General features: G+C 40.9%; 1 protein-coding gene across 1 annotated transcript in view; it reads left to right on the forward strand.

The window, feature by feature from the left end:
- The window catches only part of LOC136875475 (sphingomyelin phosphodiesterase 4), a 189,021-nt gene that overhangs the window by 128,027 nt on the left and 36,882 nt on the right, over positions 1-24,112 (forward strand). The window contains exon 11 of the mRNA XM_067149018.2: positions 23,595-23,666. Coding sequence (XP_067005119.2) covers positions 23,595-23,666 — 72 coding nt within the window. The remainder of the gene's footprint in view (positions 1-23,594; positions 23,667-24,112) is intronic.

Below are 24,112 nucleotides of genomic sequence, written 5' to 3' on the forward strand. Positions count from 1 at the left end.
TACATAGGTAACAGTCTGTTAAGATCAGTCTCTAAGGCCCGGTTGTATAAAGACATCTGACTGGAGATCAATTAAGAACTTAGTTCTGAAAATGAACCGAGATTACGACTTCATCGCGTTGTATAAAACTGAACTCGGTTTACACTTGTGTAGTTCAAATGTAATCGGAGTTCAAAAAAGTGGACGTGGCAACACCGCAAAACAAATGAAATACGAAATAGCTCGGCCCTTTGATAATACATAAATGGCGGAATTGACCTGGCCATGACTGTAAACAAATGAAATACGAAACTGACTGTCGAAGAAGGAGAAGAAGAAGAAATATTGAAATCTTGCGAAGTAAACATGGAAGGAAAATCAAAGGAGCGTTCTGCGAATTTCACACCGAAATAAAAGGACGATCTGGTGGATATTGTACTATCAAGGTACAAACATATAATAGAAAATAAAAGAACCGATATGGTGACATCAAAGTTGAAAGAGAAAGCCGTTGACTTGTCAATTTAAAGAGATCTCCAACAACCATTTGAAAACTTCTTGTAGCATAAAACATACACATGGGTGACAGGGGATAATTTCTTTGAGTAGGTTTTTGTAGTGTGTCCCTTAACTTCAGTTCCAGTCGTTCCTCAACATCTTTCGAGAAACGAAATCTCATTTTGAACATTTGATCACTCATTTCAATCATCGGATTCCGTCTGTACCGAAAGACGCGAGGAGCTCATCGTAAAATCAACTCTTCTTCATCAGACGAAAAGTCGGAATAATCTGACATCCCTGCTAAAGAAAATAAATATATTACACAGTTGCTTTGTTTTGTAAACTTGAAACATAATTTTAAATAATTCATTATTGAAGCAGTATCATAAAACTAAGTAACAACAACGTGTTGGTATGGCAGTAGGCTATTGTTTATATGATATTCACATAACCTCACTTCTGAAAAAATCGAGCGATCTTTAGCAATATTATTTAACTACTAGCATTCAAGATATTTATAACTCATCTCGATATTATTAAGGCGCGGTATTCTTACGCAGATACGGTACAAGGAAACACTTCTCAAGTCTTCAGGGCTAGTTCAATGTTTAATATGAACGATAATGATCTAGGTTCAAGGAGATTAACCGACGAATATTCGCCAGTCAAATCTGAACTTAGATCGAGATGAGATGATCTTAGATTAGCGTTTATACAACGGAAAATCGAAGTTCAACTTGACTGGCAGCCATTTTTCCTCGTTAAACTCAGATCAAATGTTTTATACAACCGGGCCTTAGTCATTCAGACCAAGCTCGATAGCTGCAGACGCTTAAGTGCGGCCAGTGTCCAGTATTCAGGAGATAGTAGGTTCAAACCCCACTGTCGGCAGCCCTGAAAATGGTTTTCTGTGGTTTTCTATTTTCACACCAGGCAAATGCTGGGGCTGTACCGTAATGAACGCCACGGCCGCTTCCTTCCCACTCCTAGCCCTCTCCTGTCCCATCGTCGCCATAAGACCTGTCTGTGTCGGTGAGACGTTAAGCAAGTAGCAAAAAAAAAAAAAAAGGCATTCAGATGACGAGCTTTAGGCGGTTTGTATACAACACCTACCAAGCATTTCACAGTAGCGACCTGTATCCTGTATCACTATGAACATGTATTCAGGTTTAAGCTCATACTGTTGAGGCGACTGACAGATAATTTGAGGTTTCAAGTGCGAAGAGACAAAAGCACAGACCCTGCCGCCTCCTTTGCCAAGTCTGTCATTTCTCAGAAGGCAGTAGCCAGGTAATTCCAGATTCTTAGGCTGATCTTCGTCTTTCAACCAACTTTCACTGCATAAGATGATATCAAAGGACAGTGGAATGAAAATCGCTTTTAGTTCATCTATACGAATTTGTGAAGTGCGCTTTTATGTTTATTTAGGGCTGACTGGAGAATGTGTGTTGTAGCTTCAAGGGGTGGGGTTCGGGTCAGTGGACTAGCAGGTAGACTGGTTGAAGGGATGGATGGGGAAGCGGAAGTGTGATAAGGAAAAGTATTGCTATGGTCAAAGGGATTACTGCTGTTTGTGGTATGCATTGCCAATTGCTAAAATGAAAACTAACTAGAAGTAGAACACAACATGCGAATACATCCAATGAATAATCAGCATTTTACATAGCTAAATTGTCTATAATAATAATAATAATGATGATGAAGATGACGTACAACAGCAGATTAGGCATACGGAATAACTCAAGTAGGAGCTTATTCTATGTAATGTTGATGTTAGATCTATGTAGACATAATACGGGGGCCTGTGGAACCAGTTAGGAAAATTATTAAAGTGTAAAGTTGATCGACAGGTGGTAGGATAAGAAGACAGATAAGCTAATAGATATTTAGATCAATTAATACGGTAAATGGATGGATAGGTAGATAGACAATGATAGATAGATAGATAGATAGATAGATAGATAGATAGATACTCTTATACTAAATAAAAAGATAGCTTCTCAGCTGTGACTTACGGTAAAGGATGGGAGTGGACTCACGTTGTCAAGTGATAAAGCAGCACTGGAACAGAAGCTTATGCCATAGGAAGTTCCTTTAACTGGCAAACTCTTAATTTCATCCTGTCCGCCTTCTTGATTATGATGTCTCCTTAATCAGTCCAAGTGTTTATAAGTCCAAAACGGTGGATTGCTGTCTTCAAGATGGACATTCTGATAGCCGTAAGATCTTCACGGATTGTTGTAGATGATCCTTTCAGTTTCCTTTTCTTCGTGAAGACGTCCTGCCGTGAGCGATAAGACACAAATTTCACTAGGATAGGTCGTGTTTTCCCTGGAGATCGAGGTCCTACTCTGTGACACCTATCGATGTCAGTAAGTCTCACATCTGCACCTACTGCTCGGCACACGTTGAGCACTAGTTCATCACAGTTTTCGTTCAAACTTTCAGGGATGCAGAAAATTCTTACATTATTTCTCCTACTATATTGCTCCAATGAATCACACTGTGCGTCCATATCCTCCTCAGTTTGTGTATTTCCGCCTCCTTCTTATTGTGCCCTACAGGACTCTAAAGTTCCGGCCAGGCGAAAGCCGGTCTCGAACCCAGAGTACAGTAGTGAAAGAACTCTCACAAACGTGAGCTGGTGCACATAGTCTTACCTGAACACATATCTTCGCTCAGCCGGATAAGCGCTCTTCTCAGGGATAACATGGGGATCAATGGGCAACATAAAGATAAACACTAGGATATGTGACTAATCAGGTAAGAATCAGCTAAATTAAAATAAAAATATCTAACAGAAAACATCGCTGCATTCAAAGTTTAACAAATAGGGATTTATTACATAAACAGAATCTATTTACAAATATAAGAGCTTTCAAAATGCTTGGGTCAAGATAATGTTGAGCCGATGACAACCAGTTCACTGCCTTCACGAAAACAGCTGGGCTGTAACAATCATGTTACAATTGTGTAAGTAACGAAATCTCGAAAAACGGATATCTACTGAAATACACATCTAACAGTAGTTCCCAAAAATTTACTATGCCTCGTACCATCGAACCCCGGTGCAAACAAAATAAACACAAACTGAACAGTGTCCTGACTCGGTCACGAACCCTAGTCCCATGAAGAGTAAGGCGTAAAATATTCATACACGAACAATCTCAAAAGAACGCAACCAACATATCCAAAGTGACAATATCAAACGTGCCAGTGTTAAAAATTAAAGTAGAACAAATCGAACAAAAAATCTCTCCCTGCGTTCCAAAACATCAAGGTCGTCTCCTTCCCCCATACACACTCGACAAGCTGCAGACAGAAATATCACAGAGTTTCAAGACTGTGACGTCAGACACACCAACCCTCACCATTCGACCACTTGACTAGCGGCAATCCACATAATTTACGAGCTCAGCTGGCTGCCGGCAAAAACATCTCGCCTCTCAAAATACCTCACATAACCTGGCTGCTAAAAAGTACTCTTTAAATACACCTGGGCTATCCGCCCTCATCTCAATATCACCAGCAATATAACTAATCTTATTTCCGCCTCCCATGGGCTCAACCTTGATAAGACAAAGACACAAATCAATATGCGATAATCACATGGCCACAATAAGGCATCTCTAATGCAACCAATACACTCTCAAACTGTGCTGGGCTTTCTCATCTCAAATACATACAGCCAGTTACATGCATAATGCTCACATCTCTCAAACATTCGGACTTGCTCGCCCTGTCAGTAAAGCTGGGTGAATTACGGGTTGAATCCTTGTCTGAAATATACAGCCTACGTCTGCAGAAACAAATTCCTGAACACGACACAATAAATAGTGTCTGCCTGTTAGACTAACCTACTATGACCAAGGGAGTTCGACCTGACCCATGAAGATAATACATACGCTAATATAATACAATTGACATGAGAGATAAACACACCAATAAGGAATCTGCAAACTATCATCTACCCTAAGGTACGGGGTTCGAGCTTGAGGCCTAGCTCTATATTACAAAGAAATATTCCTACCATAACTAACCTGTCGACTGACGGCCCCCCTATTCCTATCTAAATTTAAATGACATGCTTGAAACAGAATTGGAAAGCTCTGACCTTATGTGATTGGTGACATGACGGAGCGGCCCTCCCTGTGGACCACTGAATTTACCACATCATGACAAACTGCGACACTTGCAGCAGATACTGGTGAGCACTTGGAGACATTTTATCTTGCGTGAGTCCTTCGTATAGCTCCTTAGATGGTTGGAAGATGTCCCCTTTGACGTCGCGCTGATCAGGTACACCCAACGTTCCTGGATCGACTCCCGTTGTCGTTACATGTAATAAATATCATTTTTGGTCCGTATTGATGATATTAGATTGAAATAATAACATTAAGTTATTTATTAGACCACCTAATCAACACAAAATCGATTTTGTGTTGATTAGGTGGTCTAATAAATAACTTAATGTTATTATTTCAATCCCGTTGTCGTGTCGGCTTCAGCTCCGGTTGTGGCTTCCTCGCACTGATGATGTAAAAGCTCGTTCTGGCTTGATGCAGGGGTAACTGAAAACAAATTCATTGATTACAGACTGTCCAGACTCGATGCCTGTTTCCATTACTATCGTGCCTCACACGTTACATTGACAGAGTCTTGTTCGGAATTTTAAACCTGGTACACTATAGTTTCTTTACCACTCTTAGTAACACTGTTATTCCATCCTTTCACTCGGACAACATGTAGTTCTGGAAGAACTACCCTGAGCCTATATTTATTCTAGCATTACGTCAGTTACAACTTGACCTCACAGAAACATGAAGCTACTAGTTCATCAGTCTATTATAGGCAGTACTTCATCTCACCATAGCATATCCACACAGGTAATATCAAGGATTTAACTGAATATGCAAGTTGATTACTTCCTCGCAGATACAGTAGTACTAGTAGTAGGTGCAGCTCGAAGACAAAGCGCTGTTCTCAGTACCAACACGCAGTATGACGACTCGTTCAAGCAGCCTTCCGGTCAAAGAATGAGACTGATATGCCAGGCGGCCTCACTTTTATAATCAGTTAGCGTAACCACGCCACTTGATCGTGTGCAGAATACGCGCGCCCGCGACTCGAAGTTTTCCCGCACAACGCACCTCAAGTACCTTATTTAACGAATGTTTTTATGATTGCAGCCCTAATGCATATCAAAATAAAGCAGAAATTATGCAGGTTGCAATTCTTTTATGAAATCCAATGCAACTCTTCCGTAACCAAAGATATTAATTTAATTCTTTCTTCCCTCCGAAGGTAAGTTTTGCCGGGATCCGGGAAGCGTCCCCAATCTTCATTAAGAGGCTTGGCTTGGGACATAACTCCCTTTAATGAGGTTCTGGAGATTTCTCATAATGACGCTCTAGCTCACTTCACACAAGAACGCTTCTTCTGGACTCTTTTATGAAATATACTCTAAGACAATGACTTCGTGGGTGGTCTTATGTAATCCCAATATCCAATACTAAAATCTATACTATTAGTCCATGAACCGTATGGTTCATAGCCCTCCGTGAACGACAAAATAAAATTTTCTCAAAAATTTTATTTTCCTAAATGTCGAGATCATCTTCTCATTGCAATCCTTTATGCTGTAAATTTCCTAAACTTCATGGCACGGGACTATCTTCGGCTACAGACATAATAGCCTCCCTATCCTTCCTAACTTGGTAATAGGCATCTAGCAGGGCTAGAAATCTCCGGTGGTTACTCTCGCAGCCTTGACATTCCGCTTCTTCTCGCTGCTCAGATAGCTGTTTATGACGGTTTCCTGAAGAAATCATATTTACTTCTTCTTCTTCTTCTCCTTCACCACTGGGTACCGCTGGTTGCTCTTCTCCGCCGTCATGTTCATCTTCTTCCAGAATAACAACCTCCTCTCCTGCAATATCTTCGGTGTCTTCCTCCCCAAGTTCTTCTTCCTCTTCGTCGTCTCCTTCTTCTTCTTCTTCTTCCTGATTGTTTAATTGGTATTGACCTGGTCTGAAAAAGGGCTTAAGTTTTGCCGAGTTAAAGACCTTCATCACTGTAGCGTCCAAGCTTTGTACCTTGTATGAGTTATTTTCATAACTATGAATTATCCTATACGGTCCAGTATATAGCTCAGCAAACTTGTGGTAGTATCTCCCTGTAGGGTTGGAGACAGTGGGTGTCTTAACTAAAACCAACTCGCCCACTTGTAGGGGTCTATGAAACCTCTTGTTCCTTGTTCTTCGCAGCCGTTTTTCAGCCTGTGCTTTTAAGTGATCCGCGACGTTACTAATACACATCTCTCGAGCTAGTTGAGGATCCCTAGGGCAAGGAATTACATTCTCCCAAGGACGTTTGGGCAGCACATTATTGTGAATCCATGCCGGAATCATACCAGTGGATTCGTGTCTGGTTGAGTTAATACACTCAGTAATAATGGGCACTACAGTGTTCCACTTATAATGTTCTCTCGGGCAGTATATCCTACAATACTTGGATATTTCCCTCATGACATGTTCACTCGGGTTAGCTTGCGGATATCTGATACTGGATAAGACATGCTTAATTCCCAGTCTTTCTAATTCACGCTTAAACCCTGCAGCAGTGAATTGGCTCCCATGATCACTTAAGATACTCTCAGGCTTACCCATAATGGGTATTATCTTCTTCTTGATCTGCGATAGTGCTGAACGAGTATTCGCCTTCTGAATAGGGCATAGCGTTATAAATTTACTGAATACGTCCATACAGACAAGGATGTACTTTAAGCCCCTAGTAGCAGAGGTCAAGGGACCGAAGAAGTCTATTGCATATAATTTACGTGGTCCCGTGGGTATCAGTGGTCGTGGCGGTTGCTTCAGAAGGTAAGGATATGGTTTCACCCTCTGACAGATGTCACAGGTACGCAGGATTTTCTGTACCATTGTCCTCATTTTAGGCCAAACGAAAGTTTCCTGCAGTATTGCTACCACTTTATCAATTCCGGAATGTCCTGTAGTGTGATGAGCTATCCACACCAAGTCAATCTGTAATCGAGGAGGTACAACAATTCTAAATTTCGTGTGATTCTCATCCACAAATTTATGTAAAATATTATTGAAGTAATGATAATTTGCCGCTTTGCGCTCCGCTTCAGCGTACTGTGGAGTTCCAGGTTGGAGTTCTTTCCTAAAGTACTGGATCAGCCGTCTGTCTCCGGGTAATTTGCCTGTTCCTCATGAATATTCCGAAGTCTTTCCAGTATATTCTGATCCTCTTGGTCTAACATAGTTAAGTGTATTGTGAGCTCCTCCGGATTTGGATTTCTGCTTAACGCGTCAGCGAGTACGTTCAATTTCCCTGGGCAATGTTCTACCGTGAGGTCGAACTGCTGGACGTAAAGTGCCCATCTACTGACCCGTGCATTAGCCATGTCCGTCTTGAGAATAAAAGTAAGTGCCTTGTGATCTGTTCTAATCACTACTGGGAACCCGTACACATACTTTCTCCAGTGTGCCAAGGCAGTAACTATGGCTAACATCTCCAATTCAGTGGTAGTGTATTTCAACTCGTGTCCTCGTAATTTTCTACTCATGAAAGCCAAATATGATATTTTATGCTCCCTCTCGGGTGTTTCCTGGTCACTGCTCCGACTCCTACTGCAGAAGCGTCCGTCTGTATTATGAACTTTCTATCGAAGCTAGGGTACCCCAATTTTACGGAATTCTGTAAAAGCCGTTTAGTGTTTACGAAAGCTTTTTCTTGCTCTTCTCCCCATTTCCATCTGTTATTAGACTTTAACATGTCTTGAAGTGGCGCCACGGTTTCCGTGTAACCGGGACAATGATTGGAGAAAAAGTTTGTTAGGCCCAAGAACTGCCTAACGTGTTTAATCTTGATTGGCCTAGGAAAATTCTGTATTGCTGCAATTTTAGCTGGGTTAGGCCGAATGCCTTGACCGTCGACAACATGCCCCAGGAACAGTACCCTGCGCTGACAGAAGTGTGATTTCTCAAAATTGACCTTGAAATTGCATCGCTCGAGGTCCTGAAAGAGTAAATTCAATTTTTCCAGGTGTTCTTCTAGTGTTTTAGTGCAAATTAAAATATCGTCGATGTACCTAATCGTAAACTCTCTTACCTCGGGACTGAGGTTCGATTCCAGTGCCCGTATCAAAGCGGCACAACTTGAGGCCAGGCCAAATGGAAGACGTAGGAAAATATACGTCTGATTATCAAATAAGAATCCGGTAAGCATATTAGTACTTGGATCCAAGACGATATGGTGAAAGCTTGAGGTCATGTCTACCGTGCTGAAGAATTCCATCCCTCCGAACTTCTTAAGAATGTCTTTAAGGTTTGGAGGTCTCTCATACTCGGGGACTAGGCGCTGGTTCAAAGATCGTGCGTCTAGGCACAAGCGCACAGTTCCATTTGCTTTGGGCACTGCACACAGTGGGTTTAAAAACGGACTCGGGGACTTGGCGATTATCCCGTTCCTCTCCATGTCTTCGATTACCTCCCGGACCTGTGGTAGCATTTTCTCTGGAATCGGATAAGGTCTCTGTTTGAAAGGCTCCCAGTTATTCACACACAATTTGTACTGGTAATTAGGGATCTTTCCAGGCCTCGAACCAAAGACCGTCTCATGCCTCTTCCATAACTCCTGCAGCCTCCCCTTGTCTTCCGGACTAATCTTCGCTTCTTCGATTTTACTCGGCAACAGATCCAAAAAATGTTCTCTCTCTCGTTCTTCCAATTCGGATACCATAATTTCAAACTCCGGAATTATTTCTTCATGACCCTGTAGCCACCCTTCTGAATCAAGTTCTTCCGTCTGCATGTCCATTGTCCAAATACGTTCACCGGGTTGGTAATCCTGGTTCTTGTTTAACTCTATTCGTTCCTGGTTACCATTTAAATTTAACAAGATAGAGTTTGTACCCATGTCAATAACAGCTTCGTATTCTCTTAAGAAATCGGCTCCTAATATAAGATTATATTCCATTTTGGGAAGCACAATACATGGATGGGACACCATTAAGTCTCTAATTTGGATGTCCAGTAATACCTGCTCCTTACAGGACGTTACTTTGTCTGGTATAATACCCTTAATTTTGACTTTCGAAATTGGTATGGACGGGATACGAACTCGGCTTTGAATTTCCGATACTAAGGCTTGTGATACCACACTGACCGTGGCTCCTGTATCAGCCAGAGAGCATACATTCAAACCGTGAATTCTAGTATAAATTACTGGTAATTCTTTAGGTTGGGGCAAGTTACTTTTAATAGGATCCTCTAGTAGATCATCTGGAGTGATAACCCAATTATGAATAGCTACAGTCACCCAACCGGCATCCTCGCGAAATATTCTATCTCCTTGCACTAAATTTCTCGTTTTTTTTAATCCTCCCTCTCGATCTCAGCAAAACTGGGTGCATTTGGGTTTAGACTCTTCTGCCTGGCTCCGTTGTGGAATTCTTGGTAAGCCAAGCTCGCAGCTCCCGGAGAGTTGGCAGCACTGTGGGTTCGTATTGCTTCCTGCCATGTGTCTTGTGGTGATACATTCCCCGATCCTCTTACTCTTGAGTGGAAGGCGCCCTCTTGTCTGTCACCATCTCTCGGGCGCAGTGAACTCTCCCTAGGTCTGTTATACCTCGCTCGGTTTCCATTCCACCGCTGGTTGTTATTTCTGGGGTAGTAACGATCTCCGTCTCGTCTCCAGTACGGCCGGTCATTCCTTCGCTGTTCAAATGAATTCCTTCGACGTTCTTGTCCTCTCTATCGGTCCGGTTCATCCTGCCATGTGCTACACCTTCGAGGTCGCCAGTTCGTGTCTCCTATGGGTTTAGGGTTTTCTTCATCTCGTTCCCTCAGGGTTGGCGTTTGAGTGCTGGAATTTTGACACTCCTTGTGGCTTCTTTCTCCAATCTGCTCTTCCGCCTGGACGTTCACATTATGGACAGTCTCTATGGCCCGTATATGTGGCTGATGCAGTGCAGACGTCTGGTCCCAGAGCCTAAGCATTTCCTCCGCGGCCACCGCCGTCGTAACATTTGCCGCGATTAGAGCTCTTTGTACCTCTACGGGCAACTGCCTAATAATGGTCGTTACGATCTCCATTTGTTCGGGCTGATGATCTAGCTCTTGCAAACGTAAGTATTGGGAAATAAAGAACTCGCTTAGTCTTGTGGGAGTACTATTTGCATACCTACGAGCGTAGAGCTCCATTCTAAGCGCCAGCTGATGCCCCTGATTCCGGAATTTATTCAGGAATGCGCGTTTAAATTCAACATAATTTTTAAATGCTTGCCCAAATGCCTTGAACCAGGCTCCAGCAATCCCTCCAAGATACTTTTCTGCTGTGCGTAGCCTGCGCTCTGGTGGTATCTGGCATTCGTCCATGTATGTCTCTAACTCTTTATAAGGAATGAACGGGGCGTGACTTCCCCATTTCCCTCGAATTTCTTAGGTTTCTCCTCGGGTGCCCTAATCCAATTATAACCCGGGAAAACACTGTCCTGACTGAATAGGGTAGAATTTCCTATTCTTGGCTTAGCCCTAAATGATTCTCCTAGCAGTTCATGTCCCTCATCCTGACTTTTATTCAGGCTGTCACCTCCATACTGGCGTTCTGTCGGGCTGTGAGTCCTACTCAGCTTCCGCTTCTTTACTCCGTTTTCCTCCTCGAGTTTCAATTGGTCCAACTTATCACGCATATTCTCCATTTCATGCTCTAACCCCTGCATTCGCTTCTCAGTTGTCCGTTGTTCCTGCTCTCGGCACTTCTTCAAACCCTGGACCTCAGCGCTGACTTCCTTCCTAGTCTGTTGTAAACCCAGTTCTAGTCCAGCAATCTTAGCCTTATTCTTTTCGGTCGTCTTCTCATATTTGTCAACTACTTCTTGAGTCCTAGCCTCTAGTTTTTCTTCTATTCTTACTAGCTCTTCTTGGGTATGATCCATACGGACTACTACTGCCACCAGGTTTTCTTTAAATGTTCCTAGTTCAGACTGAGTCTCCTTGTCTTTTTCTTCCATACGCTGTTCTGTTCCCTCGATACTGTTCTTCATTTCACGAATTTGTTTCTCTACCGTTCTGTGCGACTCTTCAACCTGTTGACTCAACTTTTCGGTCGTGGTAACAAAGCACAGACGTACGTTCTCTATTTTCGTATCTAATTCTGCTATGGTTTCCCTAGTCGCTTCATTTTCAGAGGCCAATTGCTCCAAACGAATGCTAGTGTGTTCTTTTAGCTCAGTTATTTGGTTCGCTACCCGTGTCTCTGTGAGTATTAATTGTTCGGTCACCTTTTCTTCGCACTCCGCGAATTTTTCCGTGAGTTGCTCGGTTAAGTGTTCTTTAAGTCCTGTCACTTGTTCCGAGTTCCTAATTTCCTGTTCTTTAAATTTTATACTGACTTGCTCGTTCAATCGCTCACTATTCCTATCCGCTTGTCCTTTCATAACTCCTACATCCTCTCTAAGTTCCTTTAGCTGATCGCTCAGGTGCCTCAGCACCTCTTCTATGTCTACCGACATTCGATACCCATTCGTCACAAGGTCCGGCGGAAAAACCGCTTCGTATGTCATCGATTAAATTTCAAGTACTATTAATTTCCCTTAATTCAAATTTATCAAAAATGTTCCTAACTGCTAAACTCTCAAACTTCCAAAGCCTAAGTAGGCTGCCTCAATATAACATCATGTCATTCAAACACAGGGTAACCATCAGCACACTATGATACAAAATATATACAATACAAACACAAAATTCTCCAACACATGTCATAAAAACAGCAAAAAACTACAACATGCAAAAATCAAAGCTAGATGATTATCCACCTGTAAAACACAACACCCTACAGGTCAAATCTCCACACGAATATTATCCAGCACTCCACGGTAACCACAAAATCAGCACATCCTCGCTAATCAACATCAACTGCAATATCCACATTCTAATGGTAAGACCAAGGGACATATAAATCATGAAATACCTCTCTGAACTGGCAGTCATGTAAACATCACAAGTCTCAACAAGATACTCCTAATACATCACAAAGCTAACAGTACAGATCACAGACCAAACTTGGTATACCTGCACTACACATAATTGAATGCAGCTGTCATAACATATGCCTGAAATCAAGCCTTGCATGACCTTTATTTACCGAAATATTAGGTCCTGCTTTTATAGACACAAGTTATGACCTATAGCCCTATTTACGGAGAACATCAGCAAAATACAACTTGGCTGTGTGAGCTCGTTTACACAAATATCAACCATCTCCTGACGGCATAATAAAACAAACTGTATGACCCTCATTACTGCAATATCGGGTCCTCAGTTAGCCACACCAAGTTCACAATGTTTACTATGGCACTATGGTCCCTTTTACTGAAATATCGGGCCATTCGTTACTCGGCGTCATTAATACCATGGCGCTATATTTACTCTGTCTGGGTAGCCCTCATTTACGGACATATCGAGCCCCACAGTTGCTTGGCGCCATAAATACTATGTGCCCTACAGGACTCTAAAGTTCCGGCCAGGCAAAAGCCGGTCTCGAACCCAGAGTACAGTAGTGAAAGAACTCTCACAAACGTGAGCTGGTGCACATAGTCTTACCTGAACACATATCTTCGCTCAGCCGGATAAGCGCTCTTCTCAGGGATAACATGGGGATCAATGGGCAACATAAAGATAAACACTAGGATATGTGACTAATCAGGTAAGAATCAGCTAAATTAAAATAAAAATATCTAACAGAAAACATCGCTGCATTCAAAGTTTAACAAATAGGGATTTATTACATAAACAGAATCTATTTACAAATATAAGAGCTTTCAAAATGCTTGGGTCAAGATAATGTTGAGCCGATGACAACCAGTTCACTGCCTTCACGAAAACAGCTGGGCTGTAACAATCATGTTACAATTGTGTAAGTAACGAAATCTCGAAAAACGGATATCTGCTGAAATACACATCTAACAGTAGTTCCCAAAAATTTACTATGCCTCGTACCATCGAACCCCGGTGCAAACAAAATAAACACAAACTGAACAGTGTCCTGACTCGGTCACGAACCCTAGTCCCATGAAGAGTAAGGTGTAAAATATTCATACACGAACAATCTCAAAAGAACGCAACCAACATATCCAAAGTGACAATATCAAACGTGCCAGTGTTAAAAATTAAAGTAGAACAAATCGAACAAAAAATCTCTCCCTGCGTTCCAAAACATCAAGGTCGTCTCCTTCCCCCAAACACACTCGACAAGCTGCAGACGGAAATATCATCGAGTTTCAAGACTGTGACGTCAGACACACCAACCCTCACCATTCGACCACTTGACTAGCGGCAATCCACATAATTTACGAGCTCAGCTGGCTGCCGGCAAAAACATCTCGCCTCTCAAAATACCTCACGTAACCTGGCTGCTAAAAAGTACTCTTTAAATACACCTGGGCTATCCGCCCTCATCTCAATATCACCAGCAATATAACTAATCTTATTTCCGCCTCCCATGGGCTCAACCTTGATAAGACAAAGCCACAAATCAATATGCGATAATCACATGGCCACAATAAGGCATCTCTAATGCAACCAATACACTCTCAAACTGTGCTGGGCTTTCTCATCTCAAATACATACAGCCAGCTACATGCATAATGCTCACATCTCTCAAACATTCGGACTTGCTCGCCCTGTCAGTAAAGCTGGGTGAATTACGGGTTGAATCCTTGTCTGAAATATACAGCCTACGTCTGCAGAAACAAATTCCTGAACGCGACACAATAAATAGTGTCTGCCTGTTAGACTAACCTACTATGACCAAGGGAGTTCGACCTGACCCATGAAGATAATACATACGCTAATATAATACAATTGAAATGAAAGATAAACACACCAATAAGGAATCTGCAAACTATCATCTACCCGAAGGTACGGGGTTCGAGCTTGAGGCCTAGCTCTATATTACAAAGAAATATTCCTACCATAACTAACCTGTCGACTGACGGCCCCCCTATTCCTATCTAAATTTAAATGACATGCTTGAAACAGAATTGGGAAGCTCTGACCTTATGTGATTGATGACATGACGGAGCGGCCCTCCCTGTGGACCACTGAATTTACCACATCATGACAAACTGCGACGCTTGCAGCAGATACTGTTGACCGCTTGGAGACATTCTTTCTTGCGTGAGTCCTTTGTACAGCTCCTTAGGTGGTTAGAAGATGTCCCCTTCGACGTCGCGCTGATCAGGTACACCCAACGTTCCTGGATCGATGCCCGTTGTCGTGTTGGCTTCAGCTTCGGTTGCGGCTTCCTCGAAATGATGATGTGAAAGCTCGTTCTGACTTGATGCAGGGGTAACTGAAAACAAATTCATTGATTACAGACTGTCCACACTCGATGCCTGTTTCCACTACTATCGTGTCTCACACGTTACATTGACCAAGTCTTGTTCAGAATTCTAAACCTGGTACACTATAGTTTCTTCACTACTCTTATTAACACTGTTATTTCATCCTTTCACTCGGATAACATGTAGTTCTGAATTACCCTGAGCCTATATTTATTTTAGCCTTACGTCAGTTGGAACTTGACCTCACAGAAATATGAAGCTACTAGTTCATCAGTCTATTATAGGCAGTACCTCATCTCACCATAGCATATCCACACAGGTAATATCAAGGATTTAACTGAATATGCAAGTTGATTACTTACTTCCTCGCAGATACAGTAGTACTAGTAGTAGGTGCAGCTCGAAGACAAAGCGTTGTTCTCAGTACCAACACGCAGTATGACGACTCGTTCAAGCAGCCTTCCGGTCAAAGAATGAGACTGATATGCCAGGCGGCCTCACTTTTATAATCAGTTAGCGTAACCACGCCACTTGATCGCGTGCAGAATACGCGCGCCCGCGACTCGAAGTTTTCCCGCACAACGCACCTCAAGTACCTTATTTAACGAATGCATTTATGATTGCAGCCCTAATGCATATCAAAATAAAGCAGAAATTATGCAGGTTGCAATTCTTTTATGAAATCCAATGCAACTCTTCCGTAACCAAAGATATTAATTTAATTCTTTCTTCCCTCCGAAGGTAAGTTTTGCCGGGATCCGGGAAGCGTCCCCAATCTTCATTAAGAGGCTTGGCTTGGGACATAACTCCCTTTAATGAGGTTCTGGAGATTTCTCATAATGACGCTCTAGCTCACTTCACACAAGAACTCTTCTTCTGGACTCTTTTATGAAATATACTCTAAGACAATGACTTCGTGGGTGGTCTTATGTAATCCCAATATCCAATACTAAAATCTATACTATTAGTCCATGAACCGTATGGTTCATTATCAAGTTTTTCAGTTAACTCTGACAACGCTTCGATACTAAATTTACCGAGCTCGATAGCTGCAGTCGCTTAATTGCGGCCAGTATCCAGTATTCGGGAGATAGTAGGTTCGAACCCCACTGTCGGCAGCCCTGAAGATGGTTTTCCGTGGTTTCCCATTTTCACACCAGGCAAATGCTGGGGCTGTACCTTAATTAAGGCCATGGCCGCTTCCTTCCCACTCCTAGCCCTTCCCTGTCCCATCGTCGCCATAAGACCTATCTGTGTCGGTGCAACGTTAAGCAACTAGCAAAAAAAAAAAAAAAAAAAAAGATACTAAATTTTAAACTTTTTTCAAGTTTTTTTATGACCACTTCTGTTATGCGGGTCGAAATGGCCTACACAATTTTTTCAAGGAAGCTGTCCGAGTTAATGAAGTCGTCGAGCGTGCACTTCACAAGGCGGTCTACGTTGGCAGCACGGGTAATGGCTGGGCCTCCTACTCCATTGTTTCAGCGACCCATTTTCTTTACAATGCAAATTTGGAAGAAAAAGAAGATCAATACCAACAAAACGTGTGTATATATTGATTGGTAAATACAAATGTAGCACTTCCGCAAATTTTTATAACTTTCACTGCTGTATAATACCTTCAAATCACTTGATTACTGTGGAGCCTCACTCACTCACGTCCGTCACCAAGCATGAGAACAGATATCCGATATCTTGCCGCTGATGGGTGCGACTTGAAAAGTTCCTCGCACATGCTTATTGCGTACTGTGTCATTCAGTGACACCCGCCGACCATTGCAGCATCCCCATCTCTGTGACATCCATTCTCTGGTAATGCTTCTTCTGTCTTGACCAACATTTAGAAGTGTACATAAAGGTAGGCTGGATAGTGGTTTTGTATACTATGCCCTTCAGTTTGACTAGCTTCTGCTTATCACACAAAATACCAGTAGGGAACCGCTATTTCATCCAACCAACACTGGTGCGGTGCTTGGTGCCTGCATCAATATTGCCATCAGTGTGATGATTGATCCAAAGTACTTGAACTTAAGTAAAAATGAAAAGAAAAAAAAACTCAACCAGTTGTGTTTGAATTAAAAGAGCAACTCTATTTACATACATTTCTTCCAAATTAAGAAATTTTCCCTTTTCACTTACAGCAAGTGATCTGCTGAATGCTCTTTTCCTGAACAATTGTAGATAGTTGTAATTCTTCATTCTTCAGAATATTATTATTAAGATAAATTTTAAGACAAAAGATCAGGTGGATTTCACATGTAACGTGCCTTTATGAACAAGATATGTCACATGCTCCAAGACTCAAAGACTCGTAGCTTTTTAAGCTTTTTCCACGATTAAGACAAGATGTTCTTAACAATGTCTTATTAAATTAATTATATGTATCCAGGAAACTTGTACTTTGTATGAATTTTAATCTTGAACTATGAACACGGCTGAAGATGTTTTCAAAGAAAATGAAACATGTACCGTTTTTAAATAGATTAATTTTCTTTTATTGTAAAAATAATCAAAGATTATGAAAATGGTGGAAAGATGGAATTTTTTAACTTATTAATTGAGTTATTTACATACTAAAATTCTACCATGGACCAATATGAAGTTGTTTTTTTTTTTTTTTTTTTTTTTTTTTTTGCTATTTGCTTTACGTCGCACCGACTCAGATAAGTCTTATGGCGACGTTGGGATAGGAAAGGCCTAGGAATTGGAAGGAAGCGGCTGTGGCCTTAATTAAGGTACAGCCCCAGCATTTGCCTGGTGTGAAAATGGGAAACCACGGAAAACCATCTGCAGGTCTGCCGACAGTGGGGCTCAAACCCAATATCTCCCGATTACTGGATACTGGCCGCACTTAAGCGACTGCAGCTATCGAGCTCGGTAATATGAAGTTTATAACATGTACTGTATTACTTAGCCCATTCTCCAGCAAAGAAGACAGTGTTGTGTGGGCCCCCTTGCCAAGGCTGTACAAAGTTGAAGAGCATGTACTCTGTTTTCTTGCAACTTATTCTGAATCTGTTTGCCTCTAGCATTGCTTGTCATCATTCCAAGACCGCCTCAATGTCTTCACATGGCTCACCAACCAAAACAGTGTCGTCTGCATAAAGTACAGTCCACGGCATCATCAACTGCTCCATTAGGCAGTTAATGACAGTGTTTAACAGTGCTGGGGTCAGTCCTAACTCCTCATGAGCACTGTCATCAACACAGAAACTGTCTGAAACACCTGCTCTGGTTTTCATCTTAGTAGATGGATGTAGGTACTTGTCTTGGATCATCTTCACATACACCTCAGGGACTTTTTTGATATTGTAGGGCCACCCAGACGTTATCTCTGGGAGCATGGTCAAAGGCTTTCTTGAGGTCGATGAATACCATATGAAGGTCATTACCTCGGTCACGGCATTTCTCAGTCAAGATCCACAGAGTTAGAATAGTGTCACTTGTCGACATATCCAATGCAAAACCACACCGGTTGTGGTGGATGTTAATCAAACCCTTGATTCAGTCTCCAGTGACATGCTCCCAGATTTTGAGTGTGTATAAAATTAGTTTGATGCTTCGGTAATTCTCACATTTGTGGACATCCCCCTTTTTATTGTAAACGGGCACAAGGCAACTTTGATGGAACTGTTCCGGCATTGGGGTTACAGCAAGTATCTTGTTGAACATTTTCATTAACCAGCCATTTCCTTCAGCACCTTGAACTTTCCATAGTTCAGCTGGGATATCACCAGGGCCAACTGGTTCGCCATTCTTCATCTTTGACAGAGCTACCGCAACGTTAGCCAGCATGATCTTAGACACACGCCCCTCAGCTGGGCACCATGAAGCTGCTTTGTTCCATGGAAACTCCTCAGTTAGCAACCCATCATTTCCCGCCAAGGTTCTTGCACGGAACCCAATTCAGCACCGGTTAACCAACATCTTCAACCCTCTCTACATTTGCTTCACTCTTACCTTTGTCACACCGATCATTTTCTAGAACTTACTGCCACTCTTCCCAAGCCCTTCCCTCAGACTGCCTTCCAGTTTCTATTGATGTTACTCCACTTACACCTCATACTGACAGACATAGGGCCATTGGGCCCTCTTCTTGAACACATGACAACTCAATGCCCTGCCCCGTACTTCCTTATCTATATCACATAATAACCCATAAATTTTTCAACTTCAGGGGGCAATTATTCCACCAAATTCAAGGCACTGCTATGAGCATCAGGATTGTCTCCTCCTCTACCAACCGCTTCATAGGAATCTCAATGAGGATTTTCTTGCTACTGAGCTAATTCTGTCCATAGTCGAGGGGGGGGGGGGAGGAGTAGTTCACAAATGACATCTTTCTTCTGTGGCACCATGAAGCCAATCTGCTCAAATCATTCCTGCACCGCCTCAACTCTAATTGGCAGAACTCTTTTTTTTTTTTTGCATTTGCTGATATGTCTTTGCAGTGTGTTGTGCGTTTATGACATCATTATCATTAGGGAGCGGATTTTTATGTGCTAAAAATGTGAAAAATATTTATTTTTTATGTGCTGAAAAACTTTAAAATATGTGATAAAAAATTGAAATTATTTTCCTTTAAATATCACATAACTGCTCGCGCTCAAGAAGTAAATAAGTATAATGTTTTGTATTAGAATATGGTGCTACCAAACGTGCTCCTTAAGGCAAAATGATGTCTGTGTATGGAAACGTGCTGTATGGTATATTAATTTTTTATATTCCAGAGTAGATATTATGAATGGTTTCTTTTAAAGGTAATGATTTGCTTAAATATGGAAAAAGCAACCTATCATCTTTGAAAAAATAGTACCAGTTCGTACTCACCCATCACACGCTGGAATATTAGTTGCTAGAAGTAGTCTCAGATTTGCAGTGAACAACAAAGGTCATCTCCATATTGTCCATCACAAATGCATGCCGATTATCTCTAAAGAACGCCTTATACTGCGAAAACAATCGCTCCACATCACAGGAAGTCAGACGAGCATAGTTAAAGAGAGGAATGTCACCAACAATAACGCCATCAATTTCGCCAACATGAGCACCCTCTAATACATTAGAAATTTGGCACGTTGTTTGAAATCCTCTGTTTTTCCTGAACAAATTTTGAAATTTGACCTTTAACAGTCCCTGTACCTGCGAAGCCGGAAGTGAATCTAATTTATTTTCAACAGAGCGCACTTCCTTCACTGTTTCGGACAACAGGTTAGTGGATTTTTCAAGTATTTCTATAGTTTTACACAAGAAGCTTAGATTGGCAGATATAAACGCCAAATCATTTTTCAAAGAGCTGTCTTTTAGTATCTCTTGAAGAATGTCAATTGACGACGCGTCGTTTTTATCTAGCACATTCACAACGGATGCAAAACTTTCGAAATTGTCTGCGAAGTATAGCACAGCGCTAAGCCTGGTACCACACCGCATAACAATAGGCAGAGGAGGAAGCGCAAGATCCGGGTTTTTCTCTTTAAAGAGATCGATTCTTGAGGGTGCTTTTACGAGGACATTTTTGCCATTAGACACCAATTTATCCACTTGAGGATACTGAGCCCGCACAGTTTCACATAACCTGTGTAGAGCATGAACAACGCAAGTTACGTGTATCATTTTCGGAAAGCTCACAGAAAGGCCTTCGGCTGCCTTTTTCATGTAAGCTGCACTGTCAGTAAGGAAAAGCAATACATGGTCGTATTTTATACCTTTTGGTCAAAGTAAGTGCATGGCTTCATTGAAGAACCTAGCTACAGTGACGTGGTTTGCAAAAAGCATTTCTTTTCACACTAGCAAATAAGAATGTTCACAAGCAGTTTTGTCATTCTTCAACACACCAACTACAACAATTCGTACTTTTCTGCCACTTGAATCAGTGGTTTCGTCAATGCTCACCCACAGTTTTTCGCTATCACATACTGCCCGAATTCTCTGTAAAGTTTCTTCGTAACATTTTGGGAGATAGTTTTTCCTTAATGTGGATTCGTCTGGAGGCTCAAAATTACTTTGTTAGGAAATTTCTCAGTCTCGGATTATTTATTTTACCAAGAGGAATGTCGACGCAAACAAATACTCTGCACACATCTAAATAATACTGGGAATATTTAGATGGGCCTGCATTTGGAGTAGCTGGTTCAGCTATTAGTAATTGTCGCGAACGCACACGCGAAGCAGCCGCAGTATGCTTATTTCCAGACAAATGCTGGATTACTTGAGAACGTTGATCTGCACGTACTGTTTTACTACACGGTTGGCAAAATAATACTTTTCCATCGGTAGTGAAAATGCTTTTAAATTCCACTACATATTGTTGAAGACGCGACCTTGTACTCGACTTCTCTTTTGGCATTATTTTGCAGGTTACGACACACGCATTTACGGTGAATCACTGTTTCAATAAAAAGAATAGCAGCGGACACTGAAGGAAATATTTCTTATAAATCCATACAAAATCATACGACCACGGGAATGATATATGGACCCGAACAGCTAACCTTACTCTTAGGAGTGATGAAATTCCACTACCTAAAATCGCTGTCTAAATGTAACGACGTAGCCAATGACCAGCAAGTTTTAGAACTTATGGAGGGAAGTCCATAAATAGCCGAAACATTCCCATATATTATGTTAAATACACTGTTAAAAACAATACTGTAATCGTAAAATGAAAATATGAGCATTGTTTTATAACACAGAAGCATTTTAAATTTTATTGATCAACAAATATTGGCGATTTATGTGCTTATTATAGATTTTCTTAAAATATGTATTTACATTTAAAAAATGTGAAAATATGTGTTTTTATGTGAAATAAGATTCAGTTTTTACACTTGGGGATGCACAATAGGAATAATGAACTTCGTAACTTGCGTTAAAACTTACGCAAAAAAAAAATGTAATTACATAAAAATCCGCTCCCTAATTATCATATATGCCTTTAAACTACAATTCAGGAAAATATATCGTGTTCCATACCAGAGAAAGATGCTGAAGGAAGACGATCTTTAAAAAGTTGGAGCAGAAATACAACGTGCCTTTCAGAATATCCAAAGAGACTCAAATACAGATGCAGAGTCCACATGGAAAGTCCTCAGGAATAATATAGTGACAACCGAGATGATGTTCTTCCACAACATCAAATCATCGGAAATACTGGATCAGTGATCACGCATGGCAGATAATAGAAAAGCAGAAACAGCTTAAAAGGTCTGGGTTATACAATCGGCAAAGGTATGCTGGACTGCTCTGAAATTCTACTAAATTGTCAAAACAAACATAAATACATAACAAGCATTTGTGAAGAATTCGAGGCACACAATAATTGTAACAAAACACATGACCTTTACTACAAAGTTAGGCTATTATCAAATAAATTTAAACCCAGAATATGGTCAATTAAAAATGCTGGTGGTAGTATAATCCTTGACTTTGATGTAATTGGCTAAGTATCATTATGTGTGGGGTTGTGGTTGAGGGAGACATATTGTGTCATTGGTTTATTGTATTTTGTGTTTCTTTTGATGTTCCTGATTTTCATTTTAAGGCTTGATAGTTAAGTAATCTGTAATATATGAAAAAGTAACATTGTAATGCACAGATTTTTCCCCTGTACCATAGTAGGAGGTATTTTAGCAGATAAAAAATTAACTTGTTTGTGTGCAGATGCATGGGTTTTAACTTGATAGATTGTATTGTATTGTATTGTTTTGCATTGTATTGTGCTGAAAGGCACAGGAATCATATAACTATAACAATCAAATTAAAAACCTATGGTGATAAATTGCGATGAGAAAACAGTGTTGCTTTGCTAGGTCCTAGTGAGTTGATCTCATCTTGTAGTGATCCTTGGCCTGCTAGAGCCTTGTCAGCATATGAGTTCTCTTGTATTCCCAGTGCTATCAAAATAGTCAAGATGACAGATAATGTGAAGCTTTCTCACCACAGTCCAGAATTTTGGAATTTAGCAACTGGAGGCTGCTGTGTACAAACACGCCAAAAAAGAGCCAAAGATACAGAAATGAAAGATATTTAAATAAAATTGTGAATGACAAAAAGAGAACATAAAATTTACAGACTTCATGCTTGTTTAAAATTTTCTTTAATGAATCATCAGAACATGCTGAGGGCACATTAACTTCTGCTCTACAATCTGACTGATAAAACTGTTGTCCCATGTCCATTCTTATAACCGATGCTTTTACAGTATATAGACCCTCATTGTTGTATTTCATGAATCAGTTACAGCCTAAATTTTCTTTGACATGTCTGCCGATGTTGGTGTTATTTGCGGAATATCCCAGTTCCTAGGTCATTTTGGTCTGGATGTTCAATTATTTTTTACTATTAATGGTGTAATGCAGATTTCATAGATTCATCCGATATAAAGCCTAATTTGAGCACCTCCCATTGAAGAACTTTGGAAATATCCCTAGTTGAAAATATGTTAGTTTTACTGATCTTGCAAAAAAAAAAAATCTGACTTGAAAATATCAATGTTTCTCAATGGATGATGAAACTGTTCAGCTCTTATTTTCCCATTAGTTATACAGTTCTAAGTTTTGTTTTCGTTTCTTGATGTGTGAATGTGTGATAGTACATTTAGTTTACGGCATTAGAAAATTTGATTAGTAGGCCTAAGTGAAGAAATGTTATTTTTCATGAATATGTTATAATAAGACTTCCAGATATTTACCACCTCAGGTGTTCAGAAAGTATGAATAATTCTAAAACTATGGTTGTGTTATAGGTTCCAGTTCCTACTATTCCAGACACGAGCAGCCTACACTCAGTTGTTGCTCCAACCAGTACTCCTTGTCAGGTAGGTTTGAATTGATTTTGGATTAATACTTATTGCTTGCTGTAATTTAGCTTCAGGGAATGATTTATCAGTTGAGAGCATTGAGTATGTGTTACAAGATCATGCTGCAACACAGGATTGATTGTAAAGGAAGTATCAAACTCTTGATGCCAAAACCTGCTCTGAAACTTTAATTCCTTCGCTGTCTGCCCGAGTATTTACTCGGGCTTCCCATTACCGCCGCATGGTCACAACCCAAATACATGGTCAGGCTTGTGCAGCTTTGCTTTAATTGCTTTTATTGTGGCTGAAAATGAACACAAATGACACATGTTGCACACCATTGGAATCACGAAGATAAATCTCTTTGCAATAACGCTGCTGTAAGTATTTATCCTCTTTGCATTGCCAAGCTAGAGACAAAAAAGTAATGCTAGCCTCTGTTTGTTTACAATATGGCTTCTTCA

The sequence above is a fragment of the Anabrus simplex genome, chromosome 6, assembly GCF_040414725.1.
Source record: "Anabrus simplex isolate iqAnaSimp1 chromosome 6, ASM4041472v1, whole genome shotgun sequence".
NCBI classification, from domain to species: Eukaryota; Metazoa; Arthropoda; class Insecta; order Orthoptera; family Tettigoniidae; genus Anabrus; species Anabrus simplex.